The 24,249-nt window shown below is 34.6% G+C and overlaps 1 protein-coding gene across 2 annotated transcripts in view; it reads right to left on the reverse strand.

Annotated features, from left to right (window-relative positions):
• Positions 1-24,249, reverse strand: part of LOC147555896 (homeobox protein knotted-1-like LET6) — a 93,794-nt gene continuing 69,545 nt past the window's right edge. Inside the window, exons 1-5 of one of the 2 annotated variants that reach the window (XM_086663615.1) lie at positions 4,576-4,958; positions 4,214-4,401; positions 3,714-3,957; positions 1,166-1,410; positions 1-445 (exon numbers count right to left, since the gene is read on the reverse strand). In XM_086663615.1, coding sequence (XP_086519741.1) covers positions 242-445; positions 1,166-1,410; positions 3,714-3,957; positions 4,214-4,401; positions 4,576-4,630 — 936 coding nt within the window. In that variant the 5' untranslated portion in view covers positions 4,631-4,958 and the 3' untranslated portion in view covers positions 1-241. Of the gene's footprint in view, positions 446-1,165; positions 1,411-3,713; positions 3,958-4,213; positions 4,959-24,249 lie in introns of those variants that run through there. The other variant, XM_086663614.1, reaches the window with a different exon arrangement.

Consider the following 24,249-nt stretch of genomic DNA (forward strand, 5'->3'; position numbering starts at 1 on the left):
TCAACAGAAAATAGAACTTCAGTTCACATAAAATAAATAGTGCATACAGATCAGATTTGAGAGACCTTTATTTACACCAAAAGGACTTGGAACTTGGAAAGGGTTTTAGCAAGTTTAGTCCCACTTATATATTTCACTGCTTACAAAAGTGAATAGTAGTATATTTCTATATATATATTAGGGTTCTTGAATAACAGTGGAATACAATACATATAATTTTAGTGAAGTAACAGCATCTCTTTCAAAGCATTGGAGTGCAGTCCATAGGAAAGCGAGAATTCCCCATACCGTTTTCGATATAGTAGTGTTGGTGAGCAGAATCCATAACAACAAACTGCATTTCTTCAGATGGCTTCCAGTGACGCTTCCTTTGGTTGATAAACCAATTGTTTATCTGTTTCTGATCCAATCCCGTCGACTCTGCCAGAGCTATCTTTTGCGATTCCTGAAATATATTTAAAGAGATGCACCAATTGAGCAAGGTATCAAACAAACTCAACCGGTAAATCAGCTCACGATCTATGGCCTCTAAGCTAAAACACCAAAGCAGACTAATTTTACACATATAGTAACTAAAACCAAATATATATTCAACTTGGCACGTAAAGCAAACAAGTTCAGAGACTACAACTTACGCATGCAGGTAATTTACCTTCAACTAAAAACCCTCGGAACTTCAGCTGACCTCTTTTAGAAAATCGAGACAGCGACTGTATATATTTATATAATATATATATAAGCATTCTTAAATGGTTTAATTCATTCCACTCTAAACCGGAATCCTCGAAATTTTTCTTGGGGTGAGGATTCGACCAAGGCTTTCCTTTACAACTAGTTTTACCTGTACTCGGAAGAGTGGATTTTTCTTGCAACCAAAAGGTATGAGGAGCTCTAAACATCTAATCATGAAGCCCTTCGATTCTCCAAGATCATGTAGGGCATGTCGAACTTCAACATTGTATAGAAATCACTTTTGTTTTGTACATCTTTTACTTTATTCACCAAACTACTAGCAGTCGGCTTTGACAGCCAGCTACTATTGCAGCATGTGCTGTTAGGTATAAAATCATAAGTTTGGATGAAAAGGAATCAAGAAAGCTCATAATAAGTTGACATGCATGCACATGAATTGAATAAAACAAAGAGCATGTTTAGATAGATATACCGAGGGATAAGGCCATTTGTAGTGCCTGCTCCACCAGTCAAGCAACTGCTGCCTAGCTTCCTTTGGTAGTTTCCCTTTTTTTCTCTTCTTCAAAAATTCCTGCTTGAGACTGCCCAAATATCCGCTATACTTGCGCAAAAGCTGACCTTTGAGTTCCCTGTCTTCTGCTTGTGGATCTATGTAATTGTCATTTGCATCGATATCCTCATCAGACGATCCGTTCCGATTGACAGCCTCACCACCAACTGGATTCAGAATGAAACTGATGAATACTTTCACACAAAGAAGCATCGACAAAATATCTAAAATAAAGTAGCAGTTCTTTAACAATCTATAATTATTTTATTAAAAATTAAAAAAACTAAATACGAGATTAGACCACAACTACAACAAAATCGCATACAAGTATGTTTTAGCTATCTATATATAAAAAAGTTACCGAAGTGAGCATAAGCCATAAAGAATATATAAGCATCAACCTATAAGAGTGAAACAAGGTTTAATGATTTATATTATCTGTCCCTAATATAATCTCAAATGACAATCAGAATCTCCTAAAAAAAGTACGGTTGATGCAAAAAGCTATCTCAACGTTTCTCAACACTCGAGAACATAATATCCATGAAGTTCTACCCATGAATTCATTCCAAAAGGGAAATTAGGAAATGGCACAATTTCTATTATTTCTTCACAACCAAGACAATTTCCTACGATTGAGGAAAGTTTATACATAAGAGATTATTACTTGGTGATAATGTTATAATTACTAAATACGTAACTACACAAGACATTGAGTACTATTTATGGAGACAAGTATAAAAATGTGTACAACCGGGGTATTTGCAAGAAAATCAACTCCATGAAAGGAGGTCGCGACAATCTCCCCTCTAATCACATAGGTAACTATAGTTGGTCGTAAATGAACAAAACTCTCCCATCTATCTCTCATTAGAATTCTTTCTTGCCATAGGAGCTCCAAATCTTAAACTAGTACAACAGATTGATCCTAAATTTTGGTTTAGCCAGCGAATGTAACTATTTCTCGTGGCTATCATTCAGTAAATTTGAATCCATGATATTCACTTTTGTAGTTAGATATATTAAAAGGAAATAGGAGAGCAAACTAGTACCAAGTCTAATGTAAATATGTACCAACATTGTTATCTTGTATCATTTTCTTATTTATGACTTCCAAGTTATCATTAGATCAATCAACGTTTGGTTAGAGAGTACTCGTTTTATGTCTTATTAACTCAAGGGCATCCGATGTCTTCGATATCCATGATCAAACATTCTCTATAGCCACTAAAGCTCTTAAAAGCATTGTCGTCTTGATTGTTTTTCAACTTGGTAAAACATTCGTTTAGCCTATCGCCCATTTTGCAGCTGGTTATATCCATCAAATCTTTTCTATGTTTAAGTAGAGAATCAACCACATGCACATAATGTATGCAAATGGCCAACTATTTCTACCATGGAAATTCACGACATTTTTGTTTTCTTTTGTTTTGAGAAAGGCCAAATTTCATTAAAAGGCCAATAAACAAAGAACAAGTACCAGGTATTGTGAAAGTAAGAAAAAAAAACCCTAAATTATGATCCAGTTTATCATTAAAAAGATTAGCAATCGCTAACGACATACAATGCGAAACAGTCTATCGTATTTTTGTTCTAGGGTTGCAACTAAACTTGCATACAGAGTGGTATAAGATGAACATAGATCATAGATCAATTTGTCTAGTACGTCTTTTGTAAGGTTAGGAACATAAGTCTTGGTTGATCAAAAACAAATACAATGGTAAGAGAGATTGCTAAAAGGACGGGTATTCATCAAGACTCGCAAACAGTAACAATACGAAGATACGCTCTTGGTTGATTCAAAATAATAACACATCTTACGAAGAATAATTTACACCTTAATATTATAGTACGAAATCAATAAAGTTTCGTTTAGAGACAAAACAATTCTTTTACTAAATAAAATCATGTGATCAATCCAAGAATAACCAAGGAAGCCATGCGAATACAGATTAGAGCTGTCGAATTAATTTATTACACAGATTTATATAATTATAAGTCGAAAACCCCTAGTTTCTAATTTTCTATAACCAAAAGAAAGAAGTTTCGGGTACACTTGATTTCAACCATATCATCAAGTTTCATTCAAAACTACTTCTACCATTAATGATTCTAAAGATAATGTTCTTTATCACACATTTACTTTAATAAATTTTACCAAAACTTTCTAGATCTAAACACCTGGTTGTGGTTTTAATAAATAAAGAATCATCATCTTTACTTCTGTTTAAACTTTTAAAAAACATAATCGTGAAGGCTACTTTCAAAGATTGCATATGTAGATTAAATTAATACCTAAAAGATTTAACAAATACTTTGTCACCTTTGCCATGTGGCCCATGTCTACATATATATGGACATGATCACTAATCTCCTCCATGGAGGACTAGTTTTAGAGAGTGATTAGTCCATAAAGATACTCTCATCAACTTGACCTAAAATACTAAAGATAGAGAGAGTTAGATCTCACCAGAATCAGAAACTGTTAGGGCTTTGAATTGACATTCAATTCTTGACAAAAACATCATAGCTTCCTCAAAGGGTTTAGTTAACTCTTGTTGATACTTAGTCAGCATCTCACAGTAAGCTTCCATGAACTGATCAAGAGCTGGGTCTTCACCTATGCACCCGGTGCCGCTGCCGGTACGAGCCATAGCTTCACCAGTAGCATTTGCTTCCTCTAATTTAGCTACCACCTCCGGCGGTGCCCCAACCTGTGTACATTCATTATTTATTTAACCTAGTTAAACAGATCCATTCAAAACCCTAGATTTCCGGCTTCCTTTATAAAGAAAAAACAAACAAATCTTTTCATTATAAAATATTGTAAAACATGCATATAAAAAGGGTTTTTTTCAGTTTTAAGTTAATGGGTATCTTTCTGCAGAGAAAGAAAATTAGGGTTGTTGTTGACATCATCTGATATAGAAGCTTTATGATCACATTATAAGTTAGGTTTTTTTTTTTCACCTTCTGACAGTTGACGTAGGAAGCCAAGAGTCTTGTGTAGTAAGGATGAGCCATGATCTTTGCCCTAATTGAGCAACTGCTGCTATTAGGGTTGTTACTTTCATCAGTAGCAAAATAACCAATATTATTATCCATTTTGGTATTGTTGTTGTTGTTGCTTTGTGGTGGCTGGTGATGATGATGATGACCTTCAAAAATCAGAGAGAAATTAGGGTTATGAAGGTTGTTGTAATTGTTGTTGGTTAGAGGAAGAAAAAGAGTAGGTGTTTCAGCATTAGTAAGATGATTATGATGAGTAGAAGAAGAAGAAGAAGTTATGAGAGGGGGAGGGGTCATCGTCATCATGGGAGACAAACTATTACCACAATTATTATCCCCAGCAAAACCCCCCATGAAATTACTGCTTGGACCCTCCATATTCTCTCTCTCTATCTCTTTCTTCTTCTTGTTCTTCAGCAGTGTCGTTATCAAGAAAGGGATATAGAGAGAGAGAGAGAGAAAGAGATCGCCCGGTTTTTAAGGTCTAATTAAAGGGGGTTCAGCCTTTCAAGTAAGTAGATTTTACCAATCTTTATTACTTCTGAAAAAAGGCACTAAATATGATTTTTAGTTCTCCCTCTAACTTAACTACGACTAGTGAGAGAGAAAACAAAATTTCAGAACGCACGCGGGTGTATGCAGATGGATGTATGAGGAAAGAAATTGCCTCGTCGTCTAGAGAGAGAGAGAGAGAGAGAGAGAGAGAGAGAGAGATTTCCTACTAGGCGTAGCCGCGTAGGTCTAGTACTGCAAAGCTTTCCTTCCCGATGAAAAAAAATGAAAACCCTTCTCGGTTCTTGGACTGGCAGTGCTCACTGTATACTCTACTGCCAAAGCCAAAGAGACTGGAGAAAGAAAGACTAGAGAGAGGCCAGAGACAGAGGCCGGACTATAGACTACAAGTTTAAAGATAGCTTTAGAGAGAGAAAAAAAAAAAAAAAAGTAGAAGGAAGGAAATAGTGAGACCACTAAAAAGGTTTAGTTCTCCTTTAACCCTCCAAATGTAGTAACAGTCACCCGTTTGCCCCCCGTATAATTATTCTATTGGTAAGAAAACTCTCTCAAGAGGGACACTCTAAATTAGAGTGTCTCCCTCAAACTCTCAGTGTCACTTTAAAATTCTAACCAATAGAAACCGTTCATTTTTAACTACTTTTAATCTATTGAATTGGAGAATGACATGCGTATTAAGTAGAAGTATTATAGAGATTTCAATTGGAGACAAAAGAAATTTAGAGTGTCGCTATATTGACACTTAGGAAAAAGAATCTTCATTACCACTCAGCAACTAGATTTTTAAAGTGTTTGCTAAAGTACCCCGTTAGAGATGATCTTAATATGAGCATATGACTTACTTTATGATATGTTTACTTCCCTTCACTAAAAGACAAAAAAATACTATTTGACTATGGTCTAAAGGTTCTCTTACCTTGGTGACTTAACATGTTAGAAATTAAGTTAAGACCGTCTGTACAATTAAACAATTAATGTTTAAAAATATTATCTAGTATTTCCATTTAGCCTCTCTTTCCCATGTCTTTGTTTAGAAACTTTAATGAATTTTTTCATTACTTCTAGCCTCTTCTTTTGTTTCTACTTCCCTCTCGTTTCCCTTATGTGTGCTATTTTCTGTGTCTTTTTCTCATTTTTGATTATCATATTTATCTCCCTTATACATCTTTTCATTTACTTATCGGATTTTGGGCCGAAACTCATCTTGGGTGCGTCTCGGTTGAGACCATCGATAAGGTTTTGTGATGAATCATGTATAGGGTTCTGAAGATTGAAACCACTTGTTCGATGTTGAAAGTGTCTTGAATATGAGTTGATATCTAACCCGGTTTACGACCCGCCAACTCGCTCACAAGATAATGGTAGTTGCCTGCCGAAACTTTCAGTTTCAGCGCCAAATTTTGGACTCGTTAGCAGGGCTGGTTCTTGAAACAGAGTTGGTATGTGAAGCATGACTCCGAGACAGAACTGAAGTCCAAGACAGAGCTGAAAATGCAGCGCATAGTTTACGCTGGTTATTAGTGTTTGCGTATCAATGTGTATTTCGAATTTAGAAAGAGAGAGTCAGTGAGGCGGTATGTCAGTGGGATTAGAGTTTTAGTGGCTATATAAACTGAAACCCTATATGATATCAATGTTGAATTCTCACGAATCTCTTGTGTAACTTTTTTGCTTATCATAGTAGAAATCATTGCGTCATTGTTGTCGTGGAGTAGGTCTCACCAACCAAACCACGTAAATCTCTTGTGTTTTGTATGATTACTCTTTATTTCCTATTATTTTTCTTGGATTACTTGTTTTCGTCATAACACTTGATATGGAATTTTTATCTGCAATTTAATAATTTTTTTTTCCTTTGAAACCAATATATACTAAGAGACAAAAAATGAAAGGAAAAGAAAGAAGAAGAAAACTAAAAAGAGTTTGGTCGATATTAATAAGACGATAGATATGAATATTAAGGAGGAAGAAGGATGAATATGGTGACCCATATATTGAGAACAAATATCTTATTTGGACAAAGAATCTCGGACCTGGCGCAAATCAATTGTGTTTGACTTGATTGAATTTTTTTATTTTTTTTATTTTTTTTATGATAAACAACAATTAACCTAAGGTTCATAAACACTAAAACAACACAATAGAATTTTATTTGATAAGGGGACACAACTATAAGGACTTAAATATTAAAACAACAATCAACCTAAGGTTCATAAACAAATACAATAGATTAAAAATAAAAATTTAATTAACCAGCATTCTTCTTCTTATAATTATTATTCTCGTTTTGTTTTTTCAAACTCCAGATCTTTTAATCTCTACTCAAAGAAGTTTTTGAAGGATATGTACATTCAGTCTGAAAGAAGATGTCCTTCTATATGAGCGTCATTCGACCAGGATATATAGATTCAGTCTCAAATGACATTATGGTAAGTAAAAAACATTACGTTAAGTAAAAACATTACTTAACATTCTATGAGCGGATTTTAATGGGGATTAAACCTAGAAATTGGTCACACCTTGAGAGGTAAAGGTAAATTGACGATATGTAAGCCCACTCCCTGTTTTGCAATCAAATCGTGAGTTTTGGTGGTTGTCGTCTTTCACTTCTTTCTCTTCATAATTTCCATTGGTTATGAGAAGATGGGACACCCAGTTCTTATTCTCTCTCCTATTATTAGTTTCTCTCTCTAGCTATAAATGTGTGAATAATTGGATATCATATATTACATATATATATTCCTTTCACTCTCTCTTTGCGTCTAATCGATAATTATTCACTGTAAATAAAGTTAGGGAAACAGCTAAAAAGCTGGTAAAGTTGGTGGGACACTCCGAATGTCTTCTCCTTCAGTTCCCTCCATTTTCTAGACTCTATACCCCTCTTGTGTTTTTATGTTCTCATACTATCTCGTTCCTTACCTCAGGCTTAGGGTAACCCGAGTTGGGAAGTGGGAACCGGTGCCAAAGCCTACTATTGAAGTATCATACTCTTTTTTTTTTTTTTTTTTTTTTTTGTTGAAAGATAATATATATTAGATAGAAATAAGAGTTCTATATTGAAGTATCATACTCTATCTGTCCGAGCCCATATGAACTCAAAATTGATAAAAAGAGACGGTGAAGATAGACTTATTCCCAATCTAAGGGTTGGCTTGTTGCGTGGGACAATATTTAGTGTGAAAATAAAATTTTTGGGACGAGAAAGAAAAGGCTTTCCTAGAGAAATATAGTAGAAACTTCTATAGGCCACGCGATCATGTCCCTATTGGCGTTTTTTTCAAAAAAAAAAGGCGCCAACAGAAACAAGATCAGTCTTCCTCACAAAACCGAGCAACTTATTAGGGTTCACACACTCAAACCAACAGCTTCATGTTAGGGTTTATACTTTCAACCTAATTGATTTGCATGCCTCCTCTTCCAATTTCATAGTAGGATTCAAACATGGAAGCGTACTTGGAACCAATTTCGTTTTAGGATTCATACTTCAACCTAATCGGTATTTCCCAATTTCATAATTAGGGTTCATACGAGGATAATTCAACATTGCTCCGATGGTGAAAGATTGCTCCTAAGTTTCATACTTTGAGCTGTCCAAGAGGGTGATTGAGAAAGAGAGATGAAAGTTGCAGAAGATTGAGGGTTATCGAGAAAGATAGATGAATCTAAGACTTATGTAAGGTTTTTTGCTTCAATAAGACTCTAATCGTCATCATCAACCTTGAATCCAAGGCTTATGTAAGGTTATTGCCAAACCTACTATCCAAGTATCAAACCCTATCCGTTCGAGCCCATATGAACTGAAAATTGATAGAAGAGACGGTAAAGATAGACTCAATCCCAACCTAAGAGCATCTCCAATGAGACACTTTAACAAAATCTCTAAAGTCTAGTTGAGTGTCAAATAAAGATTTTCTTTCCTAAGTGTCAATATAGAGACACTGTAAATTTTTTTGATGCTCAATGGAGATCTCTAAAATCTCCTTACCTAATGCACATGTCACTCTTAAATTGAATAGGGATAAGTAGTTAAAAAGAAAAAGTTTCTATTGGTTTAAATTTTAAAGTGGCACTTAGAGAGTCTCAAAGAGACACTGTAGTTATAGAGTGTCTCTCTTGAGCGTCTCTATAATAAATGCTCTCACATCATCATGGTGTGTCAAATAGAACGTTCCATTGGAGAAGGTTTTTTAACAAAATCTCTAAAAATATTAAGTGACGCTCTAAGTGTTAGAGTTTGAGTGTCCCATTGGAGATGCTTTAAGTGTTCGCTTGTTGCCTGGGACAGTATTTATAGTGAAAATAGTTTTTTTAGGACGAGAAAGAAAAGGCTTTCTTAGAGAAATCCATTTTTTTGTGTTTGGTGCGGGTTCAGAAAATATAGTAGAAACTTCTATAGGCACACGATCATGTCAATGTTGGCATTTTCCCCAAAAAAAAAGGGGCGCCAATAGTAACATGACTGGGTGCCAATCTAATCTCAGCCTTCCTCAAAAAACCGAGCAACTTAGGGGGGGGGGAGGGGGGTAGTGGAGCGGGACTTTCACAGACTTTCATAGACAAAATGTCCCGTAGACATTTCAAGACATTTCGGATGAGTTATTATAGACAACATGTGTTCATAGACATTTTCAAGACATTGCGAGTTTGTAGACAAAATGTCTTTATAGACATTTCAAGACATTTGATCCATAGACAAAATGTCCTGGGGACATTTTAGATCTTGAGTCCATTGACAAAATGTGTAATGCATATTATATTTGTGCTAATCAAAAATATATTTTTCGACTTTTGTAGACATCTGTGAATATTTGTGGACATTGATGGACATTTGGTAGACATTTATTATTTTAATATTATTATTATTATTTAATCACATGAAATAATATATTAATACTAACATTTCAAAAATATATTTTTCGACTTTCGTAAACATCTGTGAATATTTGTGGACATTGATGGACATTTGGTAGATATTTATTATTTTAATATTATTATTATTTTTTAATTACATTAAATAATATATTTATACTAACATTTCAAAAATATATTTTTCGACTTTCGTAGACATCTGTAAATATTGTGGACATTGATGGACATTTGGTAGACATTTACTATTTTAATATTATTATTGTTTAATCACATGAAATAATATGTTTATACTAACATTTCAAAAATATATTTTTCGACTTTCGTAGACATCTGTGAATATTTGTGGACATTGATGGACATTTGGTAGACATTTATTATTTTAATATTATTATTATTGTTTAATCACATGAAATAATATATTTATACTAACATTTCAAAAATATATTTTTCGACTTTCGTAAACATCTGTGAATATTTGTGGACATTGATGGACATTTGGTAGACATTTATTATTTTAATATTATTATTGTTGTTTGATCACATGATGGACTTCAAATGTCTCTTGTTTTTTGAAAGACATTTTGGCTTCCAAATTTGTCCCAAATCCTTCACAAATTCATCAAACTATGAAGTCCACCAAAGTCTGGGACATATTTTGTCTACAATCGAATGCCTCGGACTTTCATAGACTCTCAAATGTCTGGATTTGAATGCCTCAGCTTTCGTGGACTCTCAAATGTCTGGATTTGAATGCCTCAGACTTTCGTGGACTCTCAAATGTCTGGATTTGAATGCCTCAGATTTTCGCGGACTCTCAAGAGTCCGCGAAAGTCTTGCTCCACTACCCCCCCCCCCCCCCCCCCTTATTAGGGTTCGTACACTTAAACAACAACTTCATATTAGGGTTTATACTTTCAACCTAGTCGATTTGCATGTCTCTTCTTCTAATTTCATATTAGGATTCATACTTGGATGCGTACTTGGAACCAATTTCGTCTTAGGGTTCATACTTCAACTTAATCTGTCTTTCCCAATTTCATAATTAGGGTTCATACGAGGCTTATTCAACATTGCTCCGGTGGTGAAAGATTGCTCCTAGGTTTCATACTTCGAGCTCTCCAAGAAGTTGATTGAAAAAGAAAAATGAAAGTTGCAAAAGATTGAGGGCTATTGAGAAACATAGATGAATCCAAGGCTTATGTAAGGTTTTTTGCTTCAATAAGACTTGAATCGTCATCATCAACCTTGAATAACCTGCAAGTTTTAGTGGGACAGAGAAAATGCGAAGAGAGTTGAAACTTTCAGAAGGCAGTTGAGATAGAAAGATGGGAGGAAAGAGAGAACACGTAAATTGTTTTCACATCTATATTGGCAGAATTTTTTTTGACATTTTCTCACTTTCTTTTGCTTTGAGGAAGTCATTTTCACACTCTATTGAGACCAACCAAAAAGCAAAAAAAAAATGATTTTATCATCCAATTTTCCCACATAACAAAATGCCACTAAGTAAGAGTCAATTGTCCATTTAGGGAGCAAAAATTCATTAAGAAAGTGAAAGAGTTTACTAAGAAATGAATCGTTTACATCGAAGGTAGGGTTTGACTTGAAGTTTTATTCTAGCATCACTCAAATGAATTTTGGGTAACTATTGTCCATTACTAAGTTTATATGTTGTTTTCACAACATTCTGTGCTGCTTTTTACAGCAGCAAGGCGATAGAAAAGAACTCAAAGGGCCTATTGGGACTTGGTGATCCAAAAATGTCATTAGTTAACTACGGTTAATAAGTCAAGAAATATATAGAAGGCCAACTGGTCAACCCCTATCAAGTCAACAAAGAGGTTGAATCCGAAAGAGGTTTGTCGCTAAAGCCAGAACTACAGGGTTAATAAGATTGTTCTAAGCGCCTAAGCACTACTCTGGCTCAAATACAACCAGGTCCGTCCTGGAATTTAAGAGAACACAACAAGGGTTCATGTAAGTGCAACTGATACTTCAATCCCAAAATATGGGGGGGGGGGGGGGGGGGGGTAGAGGCGTGCCTAACGCTTTACTAACTTAATACTGAATCCTATAAAAAATCTCACTCGATAAAGATCTTAAGTGTTTAATAAACTTTGGATACAAGAGTCCACGGGGAGGAAACTTTCCCTACGCAATCCGCAAGATGAAAACTTGATTTATCGTAAATACCGAGTATCTTTGAATTAGGAAACTTGCTTATATCAAATGTATAAAATAATCTCAAAGAGTAATCCTAATATGTTACAACTACGAAATAGTAGTTTCAATCCAACACAGTGGACTAAGCCGCCTCAATCCAACACGGTGGATCTCGACCGCCTCAATCAACATCGTTTATCAACAACCTGTCAAAGAAGCCTTCAAAAGGTACACCTTCGCTCGAAACTGGGCAACCAACGAGTAAGTCACAATTCTTAAACTCGGGATCACACGATACTCAATTACTTAACTCGAACAATAATTTGATTGTCTTGAGCGTCGGGGAGGTTTCCAAATTTCTTGTTGGTTTCACCTCGAGATTGAGAGAAGCAAAGCGGAATTCTACGTACTAGTCTCAACATCGTGAACGATACAAAAGGACAAATTTTGACAACACCAGAACTAGTTTATGAGAAATGTGAGACCCTAAAGGACTACTGACACAGATTCAGGGGCGGGATGTCGTAGTTTCTCCACCTGAATAAAGAAATTGCAAAGGAAACTCTAGGATAGGGAGTTCAAAACGCTCACCTTATATTGGAAATAGCTCGGAAAAAACCACTCACTTTGGGAGAGATGATAACAAAGATGCAGACATTATAAAAGTGAAGGGAAGACTTCGAAAACTGGAAACATGAACCTCAACCGAATGAGGGGTCGAGAAGATGATAGATGATAGAGACAAATACAATAAGACGAGACTTGAATACAGTGAGTATACTCCCTTGAATACAAGAACAAAGGAGATTGTAGAGATCAAAGTTGAACATAATATTGTGCAGCTCAACAACGAATCATAACAGGCCAACTAGAGAGCCTTGGGACACCTCGGTCTGGTGTAGTTTCCTTAAAGAGCACGACCAAAAAATGAAAGGTTTCTGAAAGATCTAATATAGACGTTGATCAAAGAAGATAAGCTAGGCAAGTTCGTTAAAAAAAGTGCAACTCCTGATCCTAACCAAGACTATAATTAAGCTCCACCGAGCAGAGACGAAGTCGAATCAGACTCAACAGAGAGACCTATTACATTATCGCTCAACCCCCGTGTGGTTCAGAGGATGACCGCGTTACCACTCACTATGAAAGTAAGAATGGAGCATTGCCTCTCAAAGGGGGAACCATCCTCACTGTAGTCGGAGGACAAACAAATAGATAATTTCTCGGTCGAGTTTGGAAGATGTATGCTCAACAAGCCAGAAGCTATCTTCTTCTCACTTAAAAAAAAAGCAGGATAGAAACCCCTCCCATCTTCTCCTCATACGAAGATTAGGCAGCCCGATAACTCCTCATGACAACATGCTAGTTATATATGCATCTCTTGCTAGCTCCCAAACGAAAGAATATTAATAGACTGCTGAAGCTCTGTCGAGATCATGACCACAAAATGTTTCAACAAACTCAAGATTGGGGAAAGATATTTGAAGTCGAATGCATCATCATTGTTGGGGTTCGGTAGCTAAGTCAAAGCAGAGGACTTAATATTGCTCCCATTAAATGTTAAAGAGGATGAGTATAAAAGATAAATGTGCTAGACATTGTAATGGTAAATGTGCCTTCATTACAACACTATATTGGTCGACGCTTGCATTAGACTAGGAGGTATCATCTCAACACTCCATTGAAATTGAGATGTCTCATTCCAAACACGAACTTGGTGGGAACTATCAAGAAAGAGCACCGAATGACCAGAGAATCCTATATGGTCTCTGTAAAAGAATGTCTGACAATGGCAATAATACGACTCAACATACAATCCATGTCCTCTGAAGATTGCCTTGTTCCGATAGGTCCGCGCACTAGAAGTTCTTCTAAGCTAGACACGAATTTAACCCTACTCTAACAGACCACATATCAAGTCTTGTTCAAGCAGACACTGAATGAGAAACGTCTTGCTAGCGTAGCAATGATATTATTTTCAACTAATAAACATTGAATGAGAAAAACCTACTTGCATAAATAATGTTTTCAGTTATTCATGCACTGAATGAGACAAGCTCCGCTAGCTTAGCACAAATAGTGTTTCTAGCTATCCACACACTAAATAAGAAAAGCCCTACTAGCTTAACACATACAATGTTATTAGTTATCGAAGTATTTTACGAGCAAAACCCTACTAGCTTAGTACAAAAAGTGTTTTTGAGCTATCCAAACACTAAATGAGAAAAGGCTTGGTAGCTTAGCCAAAAAATGTTTTAGCTTTCCAAACACTGAATGTGAAAAGCCCAACAAGCAGCTTATCACAAAGAGTGTTTTCAGTTATCCAGACACTGAATAAGGAAAACATTCCTAGCTTAGTACATAAAGTGTATTAAGCTATTCAGACACCTAATGAGAAAAAACTATACTAACTTAACATAAAGAGGATTTTCAGCTACCCATATACTGAATTAGAAAAACTACTAAGGGCATGTTATTCGTGAAAACCTTTTTACAAGATCTTTTTTGTTCTGGACTTTTAAAGATCTCAAAATTTTTAAGTGTTCTGACACATAAATATTCAAAACTCTAAAAGTTCAGAAACTTTAAAAGTTTGAAACTTTTAAAGGCCTGGCACATCAAAGTCGTTGATAATTAAGTTTGGAAACCTTTTTATTAAAACTTTGAAAATCCTGAACTTTTTGTTAGAATCAAATTTATATTATTTTAAATCTAAGTCGTACAAACTAATGGTTGAGATTACAAGGAACATCATATTATTTTAAGAGCTAAACTTTAAATATTATTTGTTTACTTTTCTTCTTCATCTTCTCTGTCATTCACCAAAAGTGATGTGATTATAGAATCTCAAACCATATACTCAAGTTCTTTCAGAAAGAAGTCGTTGCTCCATTATTCATCAACATTTAATTTTGTCAAGCATCTTTTCTCATGATTGATTTATAAGGACAGTACATAACATGGAAGAACAAACTTTTCACTAAATTGCACATTAGGATTTACTACCTTCTCTTATTCGACAACAACGTCCGAGGAAAGGCACCTAATGTAACTTATGTTTACTATGTCTAACACCCCAAAAAGTCATGAATTTAATGTTCTTTTGCTACCAAAGTGAGTGAAGAACTAGAATTATAAAGCTGAAGTTAAGGTAGTTAACCACATTAAAGAATAAAGACAACACGGATGATATCAAAGACTTTAAGCTTCTGTATTGTTGTCACCTAATTTGCAATCGGTTAATATATTACCATTTCCTAAAAGGTAAAAAATAAGATTTGAAACTCAAAAGAGAGTTTTATTATATAGTGGAAGAATGAATATGATAATAATTAGGGTAGTTCAAGATCCAATCGTCACTGGTACGTAAGAAAAAAAAGCAATGAAAAGGAGAGACTAGAGACGTTACGTTATTGCTGTGTGTAGTGTGTGTAGGTGGAAGACATGATTTTCACCTTTAAGTCTTGTCTATTGACAGTACTAGTAGTAGTAGTATACAACCCTATATCTATCTTTCTCCTTCTCTATCCCTAAGAATTGAAGAACTCATAGACTTGGATTTTAAAAGAGGAAAGGAAAGAGATGACAAGAGAAGAAATAAAGAAGATCCTCAAGAAACTTAGGAACACACAAAAACCCTAGCTAGGTTCACTTTAATTGGAGATCTAACGTATTCCACTCTAACGTACTCCACTCAGATCAATTTTCTAGATTGTGAAGAATATTTTCTATTTTTAATTTTTGGAAAAAGAAAACTATCAAAATGAGCCATTCATTCCCTTAAGTATCACTATGAATAGTTCTACTTTTTTTTTTTTTTTTTTGAAGTGATCTGCTTCCTTCAACAAAAGGTAACATGTTTACAAGAAGGGCTAGATACAAGTATGTCATTCTTGAGAACTTTTACAGATTCTGGATGTCTTTGCAAGCTCATCCATTTTACGATTGCCAAGTCTATTTACATGTTTGCAGGAGTAGTTGACAAAAAGAGAGCATAAATCTAAGGCCTAAAATTTGGGTCAAAATAAGAAATGAAGCCCAACCCGGAATTTTGAGATCCCTTTTATATCCCTCAACAATTTCCCGCTCTATTTTCTCTCTATTCAATTCACGAAAAATGTGACGAAGTCCCACCCATCAAATCACTCTTACAGCTGACATTTAATATCTTAATTTTTTTCTCTCTCTTCATTTGTTTGAAAAACGAAAAAGGTCGGAAGCACTCTAAAGGAACTTATGTCTGCACTTAGGGGTGGGAATCGGGCGGGTTCGGTCGGGCTCGGATTCTTTTCGTGCGGGTTCGAGCTCTTTTGTGTTGTGTCCGATCGGGTTTTCGAGCGGATCGGGCCGGACACATATGCATAAATATGTGCCCGCGGCCCGGGATTGCCTGAGAACTCGATCGGGCTCGGGCGGGACGGGTCACAGGTTTTTCGAATAAAAAAAAACTCAATTAAATATCCATTGAATTTTTTAATTGTTGGGGACTACTTTCTGTTGCTTGGTTCGATTTCGATAGCCTAATTGGCTGCCCTAATTTCAAACCGGGAAGTTTTATAAGACCTCCCAATTTTGTTAAAAGGCCTCCCCATGACCATTTTACTTGCTAAATTATCACTGAGGGGAGGCCTTTTAACAAAAATGAGGGGGCCCTATAAAATCTCCCTTTCTAATATGGAATTTTTGGTTATAAAAATAAAATAAAACTCAATATATAATTATCCTAAGTTTGTTTAGTTATAATGAACAAAGAAAGTTGTGCTTAAAGTAATAATCTAGAGTCTATACATACCCTAATTTCTTGATGAAACTCCATCATCAAAAAGAAAAGAAGAGGACAACATCAATAGACTATGGTTGATACATCATTCATCACATCCTTCATTTACATCATTTAAAAAGAAAAAAAATACAAATCAGATCCTTAAGATATGACATGTTTCAGAGATTAGAAATATAATGTTTGATGTTTCAGTTAGGGTTCCTAACCATTTCAAATTCAGAGAAGATGCACTGATGACTGATCGGAGAAGCTTCGGCAAGGTGCGGTGGTCCGAGACTTTAAGTAATAGGAGAGAGAGAGGGAGGGAGAGAGAGAGAGAGAGAGAGAGAGAGAGAGAGAGAGAGAGAGAGAGAGAGAGAGAGAGAGAGAGAGAGAGAGAGAGAGAGAGAGAGAGAGAGAGAGAGAGAGAGAGAGAGAGAGAGAGAGAGAGAACACCTCTGACATATCTGTTGAAGAGAATATGCTTGTTAGATCATTAATAATAGTTAAAGAGTATAATCTTTAGGGTTAATTCCATTTTGGCCCCCTAAAGATGACCAAGTCACCAAAATGACCCTCTAAAGATGACGAACTTCTTATTTGGTCCCCTTTTTTATTTTTCTGTTATTTTTTCAGTCAGATGTTAGTGAGCTTTTCATACCTAAAATACCCTTGTCTGAATCCTTTTGTCAACCACATTATTTTAGAGTCCCAAAACTAATTATAACCTGTCAAATCAACTCTCTACTTTTTTTCAATTTTCAAAATTTTTTTTTCTTTCTCTCCCTTCATGTAACTCTTTAGATTTCTACCAAAGCTTTATCTTTCTCCCCTTCTACTACTCACTGTTCAAATCCCAAAACCTCCACTAAAACCGCCACAAGTTGACACAAACTGATTCAGTGCACAACTGATAGACCGTGAAAGCATCTTCACACCTACTCAGTAATGTAACTGAGAAATGCCTTGTTTCTTCTACACAATCTTCTTCATCTAATCCATTTAACATAGATTGAAACCCTCTTGTACTCTAAATGTTAATCCCTCCTGAAAAATTCTCTTCCAAAATTACAAACTTTAAGAGAGAAAAAGTAGTTAGAGAGAGAATCAAAATGCGCTTTGAAATCGAGGAACATTTAATTTAGTTCTATAAACATTAACACACCAGAATGTTCAAAACAGAGAGACTAAATAGTAAAGAAAATTCAATAAAAAATGGGTAATCTATTATATCTACTAAAAAAGATCCATAAGAATTAAAAGAAATGTCTTAAATTTACCTGCAAATGAGTGATATACAAGATCAACCCACTTAGTTAATTTGATTTATCCAGTCTCTTCGTGACTAGAAAAGAAAGAGAATTTGAAAAGAGAGAGAGAGAGAGAGAGAGAAAGAAAGAAAGAGAAGATTGAGGGAGTGTGGGTGTTTTATGAGAGAGAAACGGAGACCCTTTTGCTTGATGTGTAGTACGGAATTCAACTCTACGAAGAAAAAGATTAAAGAAAAGTTAGAAGATTAAAGAAGAAAAAGAATTAGTAAACAAGAAGACCCTTTTGCTTGATGTGTAGTATTGAATGTAGTTAAATAGCAGAATTAGTGAAGAAGAAAGAAAAAGATTAAAGAAAAGTTAGAAGATGACAGTGATGAGAATTCCTTCGTCATGGAGGATCATGACCGCGTAAGAACATGCAAGTTCTCCACTGCAAGACATCTTTGAAAAAGGAAGAGATTATTAACTTGTAGAATCAAGTAAAATGTCCTTAAGTACTCAATCGAGTAGAACCAAAATGTCGTAGAATAGAGAGAACTCACAAATTAGTTGTGTGTTATTTGCTAGGGCTTTGAAAGATGATTTTATATAGAGAGGATTCACAGATTAGAAACGAAAGAAGAAGATGACAAATATAGTTGAATTTATAGTATTATCTTGGTGACAATTATCATTTTTCGTTCTAGAAATCCGAACAAATGGTTACCAAAAATTTTCATTCGAGGATAATAAATGGATTAATAGAAGGTGAAGGCTACTGTGAGCAAAGGAGAGAGGGATAAAGGTAGAAAGACAGAGAGAGGGAGAGGGATAAAGGAAGAGACACAACTATGAAATGAATTACATTTGATGAAAAGACATACAATTTAATGATGATAGTGTGAAAGTTATAAAATGAGTTATTTAATTTTGGGGAATGGGAAATGTTTCATATCTAGCATTTAATGCTAGGTAAAGCATGTCACAAGCAAGACACGGGTAAGGGTATTTGTGGTAAGAAAATGTTAGCCCACTAACATCTGACAGAGTAATAGACGGAAAAACAAGAAAGGAGGCTAAATTGAAAGTTGGTCATCTTTAGGGGGCCATTTTGGTGAGTTGGTCATCTTTAGGGGGCTAAACTGGAATTAACCCTAATCTTTATATGATAGTCAATTAGAAATACATGGTTATGAAATGAGTTTATCAAGAACATCTTCCGAAATTTAATTAGTCCATTATATTAGATTTTGAGTTATATGAAAAAAAACTTAGTTAATTAAGTGCATGTTTTAGGGAGTGAATTTATGTGGTGGAATCGAAAATTCTAGATCATTTCTCATATTGTTTTCATTATTCTTAGTCTGTTATATTTACTTATTAAAATCGTTTTGAACAACAAATCAACTTTACGAAAGGGGTGTTAATTTAAGATTTAAACCGAAATTACTTATCCTTGTGGATCGATCCCGCACTTCAGGATTACTATAACTTGATCCCGTATACTTGCGGGAATACCCCATTTTGAGCCTATCATTTATCTAGTTTTTCTGATACGAAACTTGAGATATTTGAAATTGAAACAATTGTGTTGAAATTAAAGCGTGGTGAAGACACTGACATTGATGAATCCATTATTGACCAATTAGGAACAGTAAATAAGATTCAAATTGAACGATCGATCGACTTACCCGATTTCAATTCCTGATAAAGAAGACAAAATTCCAGATATAGACAGAGAAACTGAGAACTAGGTTTTCATGCATCGCCCTGATATCATGTGAAAGTAAAGAGATCTTTAGAAATGAAAATTAGGAATCAATTCAATTCAGTAAACTCGATTCAAAAATACAATGGGTTCTCTATTTATAGAGCGAAAATATTCCGTTAAGAATTATGTTAGAAACTAACAGAATTCTAACTAACTTTTACTTGGGTTGTTACAGTGAAAGTATAAAGGCATATTCCTTTGTATCGACACTTCTCTTCCTTCTATCTTTTATATTCTTGACACTTCATTAACACTTTCTTCTCTGAGCGGTTCATGTTCTCTCACATTCTCATGAAATTCTTCTATATTCTTCTTGTCTTGGCCTTACGATGCGAATATTTTCTGCAGACGTATTAGCTTCATAATATTATAATTAATTTGGAGTAGATCTTTTGATCTAAAAAACTGTACTTCTCATCATTTTCACTTTTTAATATGTAACGGAGGAGGTCCAGAGAATCCGGTCGTTTCTTTGTCATAGTATTAACTAGTAGTCGTGTGATGAATGTAATTACTTTTGTAATATTATCTATGCCTTCGAAAATAGAATTCTTTGTTGTCATATTCACGAGGGCTTGTTTTCTCACCGGAGTTTTTTAGGTGTTGGCAGTAACTATTGTCAATGATTGTGACGGTTTAGTGTTGTCGGAAAAAAAATCATCACTTTTTTGTAGGGAGACCACCATCGTCACCACAACCGCACGACCACAAACCTCACAGCCACCACGACCAATGCCATCACTTCCATCAATATGACTAATATATATGTTGACAGTTCTAAGTGATCATAAAAAGTGCCAGAATATAACATTATTCACTATAACTTCGACAAAAATACTTGAAAATATCGACTTTGTTCAACATGTGGATGAGGTACCATTTAAAATACATAATGAATTGAAGAAATAAAAGTAAAAAACTTGGAGAAACAAAAAAGAATATAATACTAATGAGAGATGGTTGATTGTTTTAAGATCGACAAATTGATCAGACCACCGGATTAAAATTTTTAATTTTTTTTGAATAAGGGGCGTTTTCGGATTAGGGAAATTTGGCCAAAACTCCCTAAAAAATTGGGGCTTTGGTTGAAAAAGATCTATCAACTTTTTGTAGGCTTCAGCTCCCTGTGGCATTTTTGTAAATTATCAAAAAACAGGGAAAAGACTAAACTAACCTTATTTATTAGAGAAAATTAAAAATTACTTTTGCTCCTCATATTTCCCTCTTTCTCTATGTCGTGTTTCTCTCTCTAACTAGATAACGAAAAAACTCTAGGGTTTTCATCAATCGAAGCGACAATCGAAGGAAACAATCGAATCACCAATCGAAGCAACAACCACGGGTCTTTGATTGTCCTAGCAATTATACTATTCGGTAAGTTTGATATTCTCTTGTCATTTCTTCTTACTAGTCAATTGTACACTAGTTTTTTGTTGATTTTGGATGGAAATGTAGCTGATTGATCATAAACCCTTGTGCATTCTTACATTTTGTTTGAGTAAGTATTAGATTTTGGTTCATTTCTTAATTTGTTTTATTATAACTGTACAATAACTAGGGTTTTAGGCTATAAATTACTTCTATTAAGATATGAACAGGACTTGTTTGAGTAAGTATTAGATGCTGGTAAAGTGTATGAACAAATGTCTGAATGAATTTGTTTCACTTGAACCAGATAATCTTCAGTTTTAAATAGGTTAGTTGCTACCCATGTGTTTGAATTTACTCACATCTTGCTCACTACCTGTTTGTAGAAATGCTCCATTCAATTGGTTTTGTAATTACATGCTAAACCTTTGGTTTTGTAATTACGTTTGCATTGGTTTGCAAACTGATTTTAGGTAAAAACTCAAATTGTGATACTTCAAGCGTAAGTTTGTCCTTAGGGTCACGACCGACGATTGCATCCAGTACGTGCACAACATCCGATATTGTCCTTCCTATGGGACTGTAATGAGTTGCGCTAGGTGACTTAGGTCATTGAAATTTTTATTGCCTTTTAGGTGTTATTAACTTATGATGATTCTTTTTATAAGCAACTTTGGTTTCTTTATTGATAAAGATGATCATAATGATGAAAGTAGTTTTGTTTTGAGTTCGTCAACTTGAAGTTTAACTTTCTTACTTTTAGGTCTTTTAGGTTATCCATCCGTTTTCTGTTTTTTCTTTTCCCCTGTTCATTTTGTTAACATTTGAGCTGATTTTGATGTTGGGAGTGATAATGTAAGATATTTATGTTAAAATGTTACTATTTTGCTCAAATTCCTGGTTTGCAAATTGGTTTGCAAACTGATTTGCAAACCGAGCGTTGCATTTTAGGTATAAACTAAATAAATTGTTTATTATGTACTTAATGCAGGTTAATGATGAGTTCCTACAAACTAATCACGAAGAAGAAGAGAGAGGCGAGGGAGATGAAAAAGATGGTGCTAATGAAGATAGTAGAGGAGGAAATGAATTGGATGAATATGATGTAAGCAAAGAAATATTTGATGTTGTGAAGGAGATAAATGAGGGACTAGAAAAAGAAAAAAGCAAACGAGGAAAAAATTGAAAGTGACGCCAAAGAAAAAGGAAAAGGGAAAGTGAAAATGGGAGGCCTTGACGCGGAAGAACAAAGAGATGAAAATGTTGCTAAATTGAAGGAAATGGTTAAAGGATCCATTGAAAAGGGTGTGAAGGGGCGTCCAAATAGTATTTGTTCTGAATATTTTGATGAATGTGGTTGTGAATATTTTGATGAATCTTTAATAGTTTTTTTAATTTTATTATGTTGATTATATATTTGATTACTTATTTGGTCTTAAGAATTTAAGTTGTATTGGTATGCAAACTGATTTGCATTGGTTTGCAAACTGATTTCAGTGGTATGCAAACTGATTTGCATTTGTTTGCAAATTGATTTGGCAGTTTCGATTTTTCTTTTTTAAATATTCACAACATGTTTCATTAAGTCTTTTTCAATAGATGAACGGCAGATTAAAATAAAAAAGATTGAATTCTTTTCGAAAGATTAATTCTTCACATTTTTATTCAATTAATGTTTTTAAAATTTCTACAAAAAAGAACGGGAGCTACGCCCCCGAACCCCCGTAAAATAACACGTAATACAAATAGTTTGAATTGAATGATGTGCAAGTGATTTGCAATGTGATTTGCAAACTCATTTGCAATATAGTTTGCAAACTGATTTGCAATATGATTTGCAAACTGATTTGTAATATGTTTGCAAACTGATTTGCAATATGATTTCCAAACTGATTTGCAATATGATTTCCAAACTGATTTTATTGTATGGTTTGCAATATGATTTGCAAACTGATTTGCAATATGGTTTGGAAGCTGATTTGCAATATGGTTTGCAAACTGATTTGCAATCTGGTTTACAAACTGATTTGCAATCTAGTATGCAGTGGTTTGCAATATGGTTTGCAAACTGATTTGTAATATGATTTGAAAACTGATTTGAAATATGGTTTGCAAACTGATTTACAATATGGTTTGCAAACTGATTTGCAAGATGATTTGCAAACTAATTTACAAACTGATTTGCAAACTGATTTGCAAACTGATTTGCAAACTGATTTGCAAACTAATTTGCAAACTAATTTGCAATATGGTTTACAAACTGATTTTCAAACTATATCAGCTGCCAAGACAAAGATTTAAGGTTCACATACTATTATAAGCAATTACACCGACATTGTTTATCCAACAAAAATGAAGACAATATATTCAGAAAGCAAGTGAAAGCTAATAAAAACTAATTGATGAATTAATTTGACAAGTGTTCTTGGTGAAAGTAATAACGTAATAAGAACCGGTTTAAACATCAAGTTTACAAGTCTTCTTGTTGTGACCAGATGTATGACACACCCTACACTTTATCGACATCTTCCACTTTGCTCCATTGTTTGGTATCCTCTTTTGCTTTGGTCTTCTAGATTTCTTCTTCTCAGTCGATGGTAAAGCAATAAGCTCGTCGGAATGATGATTCGAAAGGTCATAATCAACAATAGGTTCAATAACTTTCTCATACGACGCACAATAATGAGACGCACGATAAAAACCTGCAATATTAATAAACGAAACAACACTATAATTAACATGCTTGCAATGCATTTGTAGAAGTCTTGCAAATCAGCTTGTAGAAGTCTTGCAAATCAGTTTGCAAAGCACTGTAAATCAGTTTAATTGAACAATTTTTTCTTTTTGTAAAGATCTATTCATAGCTCACTTTGACAACTCTATTAGACAATTGTTTCTCTCCATCTCTGGTACTAAGCCTAATGGCTCCAAAACTGTAACGAGGACCATGTAAATACTACCCCTAACGCATTCTTAGTTTCTTAGTTGAAGACTAAGAAAAATGATTGAAGAAAATGGCTAACACCTATAGACTTGATTGTTCAAAAGAGATCGACTGAATCTGACACAAGTAAGTACGAAACAACACAAAGTTATTGAATCCTAAGAAATAGAACGACACAATATGGTTTGTAAACTGGTTTGCAATATGGTTTGCAAACTAATTTGCAATATGTATCAGCTGCCAAGACCAAGATTTAAGGTTGCATATTGTCAGGTTCTCAAACAATTCAATCTTCATTCAGTATTTTTATCAAACAGTTAGCGTGCATAAAAATTAATCACTGAACAATGAAAGTTA

This window comes from Eschscholzia californica, unplaced genomic scaffold, assembly GCF_041429995.1.
Source record: "Eschscholzia californica isolate CP2 unplaced genomic scaffold, dmEscCali1.0.p SCAF_2, whole genome shotgun sequence".
In the NCBI taxonomy this organism is placed as follows: Eukaryota; Viridiplantae; Streptophyta; class Magnoliopsida; order Ranunculales; family Papaveraceae; genus Eschscholzia; species Eschscholzia californica.